Source organism: Triticum aestivum, chromosome 2A (genome assembly GCF_018294505.1).
Source record: "Triticum aestivum cultivar Chinese Spring chromosome 2A, IWGSC CS RefSeq v2.1, whole genome shotgun sequence".
Taxonomy (NCBI): Eukaryota; Viridiplantae; Streptophyta; class Magnoliopsida; order Poales; family Poaceae; genus Triticum; species Triticum aestivum.
The window spans coordinates 450,064,459-450,075,985 of NC_057797.1; the positions used below are offsets into that span (position 1 = coordinate 450,064,459).

General features: G+C 41.1%; 1 protein-coding gene across 4 annotated transcripts; it reads right to left on the minus strand.

Annotated features, from left to right (window-relative positions):
- Positions 1 to 810: 810 nt before the first annotated feature.
- LOC123188956 (uncharacterized) lies at positions 811 to 11,165 on the minus strand. Of its 4 annotated transcripts, none has more exons than XR_006495461.1 (12): positions 10,862 to 11,165; positions 9,036 to 9,136; positions 8,806 to 8,947; positions 8,454 to 8,615; positions 8,268 to 8,352; positions 6,020 to 6,738; positions 5,829 to 5,937; positions 2,193 to 2,248; positions 1,938 to 2,044; positions 1,759 to 1,846; positions 1,166 to 1,413; positions 811 to 1,061 (listed from the first exon to the last, which is right to left on the minus strand). XR_006495461.1 is itself a non-coding variant. In XM_044601250.1 (12 exons), exons 1-11 carry the CDS (start codon positions 11,042 to 11,044, stop codon positions 1,225 to 1,227), a joined length of 1,941 nt encoding a protein of 646 aa, XP_044457185.1. In that variant the 5' UTR covers positions 11,045 to 11,165; the 3' UTR covers positions 811 to 1,090; positions 1,218 to 1,224. The 4 variants fall into 4 exon arrangements, 2 of the variants coding, with proteins under 2 accessions (XP_044457185.1, XP_044457184.1); XR_006495462.1 differs by having other exon boundaries at positions 811 to 1,090; XM_044601250.1 differs by having other exon boundaries at positions 811 to 1,090; positions 1,218 to 1,413.
- Between the last annotated feature and the right edge of the window lie 362 nt (positions 11,166 to 11,527).

An 11,527-nucleotide genomic window follows, 5' to 3' on the forward strand; every position in this document is an offset into this window, starting at 1 on the left:
TCTGGGGGAGGGTGTTTTGAATTTTCATTGGGTTTTCCTAGGTTTTCCTGATTTTCTTCTTTCTTTAATTTTTTCCCGCGTGAAGCACACCGATGAAAAAACACAAATATGCTTCACGGTTAAGCACAACTATGTTTCCCGAAAAATAAAAAACACAGTTGTGCTTCCACATGAAGCGCAGTAGTGCTTCTCGTAAAGTGAAAATCACGGCTGTGCTTTCGTGTGAAGCACAATTGTGTTTCTTGGAAAATGAAAAACACATGTGTGCTTTCCTAAAAGTGAAAAAACACGTGTGTTTTTTTGAAAAACACATATGTGCTTCCCGTTTTGAGTTTCACATGTTTCCATTTTTTTGGTTTCCTTTTTTTGTACTTTCTAATATGTTTTATTTCTGTTTTTTTTCTGTTTTTCAATATATATTTTTGATTTATGATTTTCTGAGGTTTTTTGAGGAAAAAAGTCACCTAACCTATTAGCATGAGATCTACTCCTTTCGTCCCATAATGTAAGACGTTTTTTGACACTACACTAAAGTCAAAAAACGTCTTGGGACGGAGGGAGTAGTTTCTAATATCTCAACGCGAGAACCGCAAACTAATTTATCACAGTCCAGTAACCGCAAACTAAAGCTGCAAGGCCCATACAAAGCTATGATTTTGTTTAGTCTTCCGGGAGACTCGAGGGCTGGCTTGGAAGAGTTTATGGTCTTCCATCGGTTGGTTGTTATTACATCGCAGGCAGTAAGCATACTGCGACAGCTTAGACGTGCTTCAAAATTCAAATAACAAAAGGCTGGCCAACGCTGACATCTTCATTCGAATGTACTCGCTCACCATCTCAAAGATGTTCGTTGAACTGTAACTACATTTCATATTGCCAGTTTGCCACTAGCATATTCGACAAGTGCGGCAACTACGATCCTGAGGATCACACATATTCTGAATGGGTCTAGACACATAGCACACATGTCCGACCAAAGAATCTTGTCTATAGCTTTGGTTAGGGTTGCAACCAATTCCCGTTTCATCTCACGAGTTCCAAACCCCAGCAGCAAGGAAAGCCTGTAATTCCTCATCAGAAAGAAATAAACCTGTAGATGTTTGAACAGCAGTAACAGTATCATTCTGAGGATAAAGAGGTGCCAAAGATAACATCTTGCCCAGACCTGATCCAGTAAAGCTATGTCCATTGGTGAGGTTTTGATTCTTAAGCCTTGCCTTAGATTCAGTCGGTAGGGCAATTGGCAGGGGAATTTTCCATGGCAGACTGCTCACGTTTCCACTGGAGATGATGACCAGAGGACTGCTTTGGACTAACCCCTTTCTGGAATGGTGGCGAGTTCCATGGCAGCGGCCTCCCAATCTGCTGAATAGACGCCAAAAATCCAGGAGGTGCTTCTGCTTTCCGCATTACCTGAAAATACAAGATCTTAATAACAGAACTATTGACTACATGCTGTAATCTGGATCTGGTTAACAACTGCTGAGAGTGTAGTTGAGCTCACGTGATCTGAACTTATAAGTTACAATGAACTTTGATATGCCTCTGTTTCATTTCAGTAAACAGTTTAGCCTAAGATGAGGTCCACTTTGTCTATATGTACATTATGGAACACCAACTTTAAGTTTTGATGATGGGGCTTCTTTTGAGAGAAAAATATGGTTCCATAGTATGAAGGCAAGCCATATATCAAAAGGAACAGAGAAAGGTACAATTTAACAACGGATACAACAAGCTTGATAGTGAGAACAGTCTTACTGTGAGAACTCTAGAGTAAAACGACGTCCCACTCAAAGATAGGGCCCTCCCAATAGATTCCTTGTCAGCAAAAGTAACAAATGCAGCCCTGGGAAACAACAAGAATTAAGAACAGATATGGAGCTTGTAGATGCCACAGATGAAGAAAGCAAGCTGAAACTTAGCATGAAAGAATATACCCTTTTGGATGGCCAGTAATTGCATCTGTCAACATATTGAGCTTAAGCACTGTCCCACACTTCATAAAATGTGTTGATAATGCTTCTTTGGTTGCCGCAAAATGCACCTAAAACAATCATCCAGAGATGTAACTCACCAAATTTATCCTCTATGATGTAATTAGAATGAAGAAGCTTTTTCGGTCAAAAGAAAGGAGCAAAAATTATAGTGATCCGTGGCGAACAAAAATAAAGAGATGGGTTCCTTTTACATACATTTGTCACAAGAACAGTTCTGGCATCGGCATCCTCCTCTAAATTCGAATGGGGCCCTACAAGAAAACAAAATTTCAAAAGACTCAATTCCATCTGTGGATAAGAGTGTTGAGCTGGTGAACAAAAAATAGGAAATTGCTCAATATATTTAAAACAATCCACATTCCAAGGCGCAAACAGAGTTGCTTCAGGGTTATCTCTCTGTAAATAAAAAGTAACTTCAGAGTGCCCAAACAGTTAAATGCTGCCGTATCTCAAAAGTTTGACTATCTTTACTGCCCTCTGGAAACAGGTAAACAAAGCAAAAAAGAAAGGACTATTGGCCCGAGGGGAGGTGCAGACAGCAGAAGGTTTTTTTTAGCAGAAGCTGAGAACCACAACTGATACATCACAGTTAACCATACATGTCATGACGTGGACAACAAAACTAGCTTTCATGCAAAATAGGCTGGGTGGTACAATTAGTTGGCGTGTAGTCAAACACATCATAAAATCATCGATTGATGCTTAATGTTTTTGGTCATTTCATGGAATACAGACTGGGTAAGCACCAGTTTGAAGTTTCCTTAACTGTGTTGTGCTTCAAGCCGGCAATTCGACCCATGGGTTTGGCCGCCCATGGGCACCCGACCCAAATGGGTAGGGTATGGGTCGTGCTCTTTGCCCATGGGTAACCGATTACTCATGGGTAGGGTATGGATGCGAGTTCGTGCCCATGGGTTACCCATGGTTCGCCCGATTAATATTAAGAAGTATATATGTGTTTTATTTTACATGAATTGTGAAGATTTTTTAGGACAGCATGCACCCACGTTGCTTAGTTATTACTGTAGAGAGACAGAACCATGAATTAACAAAATGCTTAGCTCAGTAGCATCAAGAGATCAACAAGTTTGGCTTGTTGAGCCTCCAAAGCCAGCCCATGCATCCTGTGTGTTGCTCTACATGCACAAAGCAAGCAAAATACGTGCTTGCCAGCTGCATTAGTACCACCTCGCCTAGCGAGCACCCTGTATAAGAGACTAGAAGAAACAGTAGCGTTCCTCGGTTCGAAGTACATGGCACCAGAAGGGAGCATAAATTAAATAATAACAAAAATACTAAGCCCGGCGGGTGCCCGATTGGGTCAGGTAACTGCGTGGGTTTGGGCATGGGCATGAGACAAGACCCGTGGGTAGGGTCGTGGGTGGGCGACAGACCTGATAAGCGTTCCGGGCATGGGCCTAGTAGAGGTCGACCCAACCAAACCCGACCCGACTGGTGCTGATCTTACTTTATATAAGCTGTTGTGAAGAAACAAAAGCCTTTAGTCCCAAACAAGTTGTGAAGAAATAGTTTTGGCAATTCAGTATCATGTTCTGCAAACAAGATCAAAACCTAGCTGACTCGTAAAATTTTACCAAAATAAAAGCACATGTACCACCTTGATGGATATCTCTTGTGTTGTTCTGTTAGCCAGGATGCAACTTTGATTTACTTTTGTGTTGATTATACTAAAAGGACTAAACATACATACGCAAACGGCCAACGTAACTCTTGTCTTGTCCAATGGCAAATATACTTTTCCACCTCTTCTCTCTTCTGGATTTTGACATAAACACAGATACAAAAACGGCAAACATAATTCTTGTCTCTCTCAGAACGGCAAATAGGACTTTTCCACCTCCTGTATTCTGGATTTTGACATGACATACTTGTTTGTTCAGATAAAGCCAGCTTTGTGTCCATCAGCATATTGTTAATTTCAAAGTGTGTTTAAGCAAATAACAACCAAGTGCCAGTGTCCAGAAGGAACTTTCGACATTTCTAATGTTGACTCGACAAACCAAATTAAATAAAGGAAAACAGCCGAGTGCAGCGTTTTGGTGCCCAGGCTCATCTGCACCCGGTTAGAAAACAAATCACAACAAATTCAAAAATTTCCAAAAAAATTGCATGGTAGAAAATTTATTGGGTGAGGTCCGCTCCAATTTTCGATCATTTGGACATCTGAGTAGCTCTCAGCAAAAGACAAATCGGGTCAGAACAGTGCATGAACAGTAAACTTTTTTACAGACCCTGAATTTGTCTTTTTTGCCGAGAGCTGCTCAGATGTCCAAATGATTTGAAAACTGGAGCAGACCTCACACATCAAATTATCTACCATGCAAAAAAAATGGAATTTTTTGAATTTTTCTAGTATTTGTTTTGATTTTTTTCATCAGCGCGGGTCAGATGAGCCTGGGCTCAGAAGTGGATTATCGAAAACAGCCTGTCTTCCATTGTTTGGAACCTCCTTCATCTGAGATAGCAGTCTCACCTTTGTCCTCAAAGTTGGCTCTAACCACCATCCTGCCTGCCCCTCCACCAAGCCATTACTTCCACAACAATGCTTTAGTAGATTGATGACACAGCTTTCCTGGCACTACGAGGCATGGTTTCCTAGGACACCGATGTGGCAGTTTACGAAAACAGCAGTGGCACATGCAAGCTCCAGTAACATGTCACTGTGGATGCTAATGCAGAAGTGCTGACCAGAGAGAGTGAGAACAAGGACTGTGGTTGCGGAAGAACAATCAGCTGCAACCAATCCGCAGGCAAAAAAGAGGATGCAGGAGCTTACAGCCAAATAGGGTGAAGTGGAAATATACAGGGACCACATCTGGTGATAAAATAAATAGTGGAAAATCTTGTAGATTGGGCTCCTCAAACGGATCTAGAGAATACAGGGCAGCCTGGTTGGAGAAGCAGCGGCATGTGGGTCCTGAAAAGGCCCGAGCCACACTGTGGTAGAACATAATGCTGAGCTTTGATACATCTTCCACATGGCCAGCTGCTAGAGGGACGAATCGCTGATCATCAGTGCGTGGAAGGTTTTTGAGGAAATTATCTCAAATTCTCGACCATTCGAGTTGCGAGAGAGTTCTCTTCGATCTTATTCTGACTGCCAAGTCATTTGACATGGAAAGAATCTGATCTCCAAGAGGGTAGCTGGCCTGTTTCACAAATTTTCTGGTGGGTATATGGTTTAATAGCTTTGGCGGACAAGTAGATTAAGCATCAAACATCAGGGAGGTAACAAGCCTTTCTACAAATAATATGAATTCTGTGGAGGATAAAAGACTGATTAATTGGTTTCCCTCTTTTGATGTCATTTCAAATCATATGGATTCTTGTATTTTGGCTGTCTGTTTTTGGATTAAGTGATGGGAGTATCATCATATTTTTGCAATTTATAACCAAGAATATAACGCTGCTATGCACCATTGTAGAGCATTTCACCAATAAACTGCCCTCATGTTTAAACTAGGGGGCTCTTGCTGCCAACATAGACAAGAGACCATACAAACCAGTGAAAGGACCAACAAATTACTGATGACCATTTTTTTCAGGACCGCAGTCACAAGCAGCCAAGCATATTGACCTAGGTGACTATATCACTGATAATAAATCGCTAGAAATAATTGCAGATGACTCACTCAACAGATGACCTAATAGATTTGCAAGAACAAACTGGTGAACCAACTGCTATCTCAGAAAATTATGTCACGCTATATTTTGGCATGTAGTAGTAAATCCAATGTCATTTTCCTTAGGTTCCTTTGTATGAATGTATTCATATAGAAACAGAAGGGACTAAAGAACAATAGGACAAACCTGATGGGAGGGCTCCTTGCTTCCCATTGTTTATCTGCGCCTGCTTGGACCGAAGCTTGAGCATGTCTAGTTCCACCTGCTTTAGCTTTAGTTTCACATCCAACATCTCCTGCATAATCAGTTACGACAACCATTTTAGGTCGCTAGAAGATCCCAAATAGAAAACAAGTTACTCAACAAGGATAGCTTACATCTTTTACTGGTTTGTTACTGTAATTGCCACCATCTTCACGAACAGAAGACCCACTCTTGGACTGTGCAGGGCTGCTAATTTGCTGACTTTGCAAAACATCAGTTCCTGAATTTAGCCGCATATTTAACTGGGACAATTTGTCAGATGCTGATACATGTCCTTTTAACGAGTTTGCATGCCGTGCTGGTTCAGAAACTGATGCAGGTGAGCTCTTCACCTTGGATGTGAACTCATTCAAACTTTGTGAAACAAAACTTTTCACTGGCGGAGTTGAAGTAGACTTCCGGCTAATAACATCTCTAACTTGATGACGATTACGCTCCACATCACCAAAATTCAACCGACCGGTCAGCCTGCTTCTGTTGGATTTCTCCCCGGGCTCATGTGCGTGTGCTGTATTGACATCTGGGTAACTACTGGAAAAGTTTCCAGAATTTGCTCTGTCAAATAAATCGCCTTCCGTACTTGAGTTAACACGGCATCTTCGTTCATGCTCAGACACCATTAACTTGGCCTTCTTATGCATTAAATTTTCAACATGCATGTTGTCAGCTTCTGTAGCTAAACCTTGATCCTCCATAGCAGGCTTCCCTAGCCTGTCCCAAACATTGCGGGGCCTTCTCATGGATTCTGGCACTTCACCATCATCAGTTCCCATGGCCACAGGCAAACGTCTTGTGGAGGAATTTCCGCCAAGATGCTCATCATGGGGTTCCTCTGCATTAGGTTTTCGAATAACAGTAAATCAATATCAAAGAATACCACTTTTGATCTTTTGGCAAACAGCCGACCCCAAAACTTAAACCCAGGACTGCTGGTGTAGTTTCCCGAATCAAATGGAGTACAGAAAGGAATATGGATCAGCTCAAGGTAGTATTAGTAATTTTGGTAGTTACCATTTCAACTCTACAATCTAGTATTCAAGGATAAGGAATGTCGAGAAACATAACATGGATTCCCTGACTCCATGCCATAGGATCAAAGTCCATACAAATTGCAAAATCATATAGTTTTTAAAAAATATAGTTTGCCAAAAAAAAGATACTCCCTCCATTCTTTTTTATAAGACGTTTTGGACAGCTGACATTGAACTGTTTTGGGCATTGTCTGAATTGTCTAAACGTCTTATAAAAGTGAACAGAGGGAGTAGAAGATACGCACCAAGAGAGTCATCGTTTAGATCATAGAACAACACTATGGAGTTATGTTATAAAGTCCATATATGGTATTATTGCCTTTAAGGTTGCCTCTGTAACGTACTTTGGCAGTGTGGCCATTTCCGGCAAAAGCAATTATTCTCTTTTTCAATAAAACAATGTTTGAATCCCTTCTTTGTTCAACTTCAATCCATCTACAAGCAAACAGACAGAACCATTTTTTCATACAATCTCAGTTGCACCTTCAAACTTGTACTCTCATTCGGGATTGAGTTGAGACAAGCCAAACTGGACACCAAGAGCCTGAATCAGTACAACACTTCAACCAAACTGGACAGACACATGAAAAAAGTCCTTTTAAGGGACATTTGTGAGAAACTTAGCCACTTCAACTTTCTAGAAATACATACACAACCTCCATAACTAAGGGAAATCATGTTGCTTGTATGTATAGAACTTAAAGGCAAATGATTTTTCATAAGTTAAAGTAGGATAATCAGAACCTTAACTCCATTTAAAGTCACACCTAAGCATGCAAGCTAATCAGGGGATGTTAGATAAAACAAGAGCAAGCACATGACCCCAAAAAAAGATTGGTTACAGACCATCTTGAATCATATTCAGGCAAGATAATTTTAACGGAGAACTATAGGGATGACCAAAGATTGTATATTTATTGATATAGAAGAAGAAAATTACAAGACTAAATACTAGGATATTTACAGAGATATTCATACAACTTTGGAAGGACATTAACCCGCAAAGTAAGAAAGCATCGTTATCTTCTTTAAAAATTGAATCGCCTAGCCTTATAGAAGCTGGTAAACATCTTTTTTAGTAGAAAAAAAATGCAGCATACAGTAAAATACAAAGTACAAACAAAATGTTCAGATGAAAAAAAGAGAACCGGTTTTGATAAAGGGGTGTGCATGTGACATATAGATGTGGTCCAGTATATTATACATGGCACGAGACATTTAGTACTTCTCGTGGGTGTATTGAGTAGTTTGAAGTAGCTATCATATGTCAAATGGTTCAAGAACATATTGTCCTAGAATTGAGCTGTCGCATAAGAAAAAAAATGCTTGCCTTGCATCAATGTATGTTCAGTCTTTGCAGCTACACCAGACTGCCGCATGGAGGAACTTCTGCCACCTGTTAAACTCCAATCTTTCTGCTCTGACATAGAATCATCAAGTTAGATGCATCCTTTCCATAGCACATCCTACAAATGTAGGTACTTAACAACAGATGCATGGCCCATTGAGTATTTACCTTCTGATGCTGGCCCTCCCGATAACATTCGTCACCAGCCACCATTTTAGGGGAAATGGTAACAGTTGAACTAATGCGTCGCTGGGCCACATTTTGTCCCTTACTTAAATCAAGCTTGTGAAGGCCATTATGCTCTTGTGGTACTAAGATATTTGAGTTTGCCTGCTCAACAGTGGATGAGTTTGACTGAGTGTTCGTAAGTCATGATACATGCATAATTTGGGCATTTGACTTGAAAGAAGTTAACGGATGCTCAATTAAGTTGAACTAGTGGATAACTGGATATGATGAAGACAATTAAATGTTGTGTGGCGACTGATGATTGTAAGAGGAAAGAGGGTAAGATCCTTACAATATGAGCCTCCCCGGGTTGGGTTTTTGAGACCAGAAGATTTTTCTTGTCATTCCGGTCCTGACTTTCATTTTCCAGCCTATGTTGCACGCTAGAATCATTAGCCAGTGCTACAGCCGTTTTGCTTAGGTAACCCCAAAGCCTGCTTAGTCATGCAAAAAAACATCATGGCCTCATAAAAGTACACATATCAAGAACACAACTAATTGATTAAATGGCAGCTATAATACCATGCAACAAATTTTGCACTATCATCACCAAGAAAGGCCTCCAAATCATCGCGTGCTTGATACTGATGTTTCCCATTACAAACTAAAATTACAATGTACTCCTTTAGTCAGGGAGAAAAGAAAAGAAGAATTATCAGTCATTATGCAATCAACAGCTATAAAGCATCTTGTTTATATTAACATGAAAACAAACATACCAAGAACTCAAACAGTCGAATCTTGCATATTTGGCAAAACATGCAATGAAAACTCACGGTTATCCTACCAACTAAACTAAAGAGAGTAATGTAGTTCTCAAACCTGGCATACAACATAGCAGCATAGAAAACTGAGGAAGTTGCCACATGCACTTATCAAGTGAGGATGCCAAGGTTGTGCTTCAATGTTTCTTTCTTTGAGATTATCAATCTAAGACCCAAAAAAATCTCTTTGCTAAATCCGTTTAACAGCAGCCCTCAACTATCGCTCCAGGAAGACTTATAGGAGAACATGTCTAAAATCTAATGAAAACACATTAGGTGTAGGCAAGAGGGAACATACACCCTTTTCTTTTCTTCTTTTTTTGCGGGTGAACATACACCCTTTTCGAAGGGAAATGATCACTAGATATGTGTTGAGACACTCCACTGCCCCTTCGCATGTCTTCTTATGCAAATATCCTCTTCATTATCATGAATTGGTCAAATCACCAATCTACAAATATAATTGGACAACTGAAATTGTACTGAACTACATGTGTTCACTTTATCTCAAGGTGATGTGAAAACAATACAATCCATTTTACAGCCTTCAATATTACTCCCTCCATTCACAAATATAAGATGTTTTGGATATTTCAATATGGACTACATACGGACTGAAATGAGTGAACAAACACACTAAAACATGTCTATGTGCAACCGATTCAGGAAAAAGTTAGAACATCTTATATTTGCGATCGGAGGGAGTATTATACAATGTCTCTACAGTCTTCCATGTCAATGAAGCAGCACCCAGAAACATCTTAATCACCTAAAGAACTGGTGAAAGTTACTACTGAACAAAACTCATCATCAGTGTCCCGTCATATTTGACTCATAGATCATATAAACCTGACCACAACAATACATTTGTGCCTCAAACACACTGGCTTTGCCACAGTTAGGTGTTGGTAGCATTATGAACTTATGCTTTATGAAGTATCTATAGGCTTGTGTACTATAATGCTTAATTTGCAAATTGTAGGGCACAGCAATGGAACAGAGGCGCACACAAAAAAAAGTGAAATCAAGGCTATCAGCGAGGAAAGGAGGTAGGTATATCGAATTGATAAGGACTGTTTATGAGGGTTAAGAAGAGAACACACTGGTCCGTTATGTCAGAAAACTACTTTAAATATATCTTCGCACCACTTCTGATGCGATTGAGGCTGGGACGACCAATTAGAAGGCTCACGTTTCTGAATTGAGATCCTGGGAAGTCCATACCTAACTAATATAGAGTTCCTAGGAAAAGTTAAACAAGCTGAATGTTCCAGATAGATAGTCTAATCCATCACCTCTCCAACTTAAATTTCACTTGGGTGCCAATCTGCCAATCACTCGACCCAGGCAGAGCATTCAACAAACAAGCACATGCATATAGTCCATTCAGAGCCACCCCAATCCCCTTGGTACAGCCCCAGACGCGGAGGCCCATCCACACTCACATCGTGACATTCCCGAGACCAATTAGCACACGGAACCACGCAGGATCGAGACGCAACCGCATCCCACCAAGCATCGGCACTGGCAAGTTCTAGGGCACGCGTGCGTGCGAGAGAATGAAGGGGATATTTGGGGTGGTACCGCGAGGGTCTCGTCGGAGTAGTTGCCGAGGAATCGGGGGAGCACGTCGGCGACGGCGGAGCGGAGGTCGGCGGCGGCCGGCGAGCGCCGATCCATGCGGAACGACCGCTCCTCGGCAGCGAACACCCGCCGGAGCCGCCGCTGCAGCTGCTCATCCGCATCCGCCTCCGCCTCCTGCCCCATCTTTCCGCCTTTTGGGAAAAGGCAGTGCCCGTGGGTGAGAATCTTCTAGCGGCTACTGGGGCCAGTCGCTACTAGTATGTGTCAGCGTCAGCCTGCGTGCGTGCAACCGGTGTGCTGTTTACCGTCCCTTCCATGCTCCCAGCGTTTTCATCAATCGTCACTTCGAGTTGTTCCAATCTTTTGAAAAAATTGGATATCGATTTTTTTAGGGATGGATATCGATTGTTTACGTGTAAGGCTGCATTTTGTAAAATATTTGTCCTCTAGCCCTTTTTACTTTTTTTAGGTTAAAGCTAAGTTTTATTGATCGAAAGCTACATAATAAGATGCAAAATTGATCATGGGTTAGCCCAACCACAAGCGACGCCCCTGCTCAGGAGAATTTAAATACTTAGCTAAATTATATGCATATAAATTTGCCGCTCGACCTTCAAATAAATGTGCAATTAAAATTTGTTGCTTGCTGCTTGATCTCCTTGATGA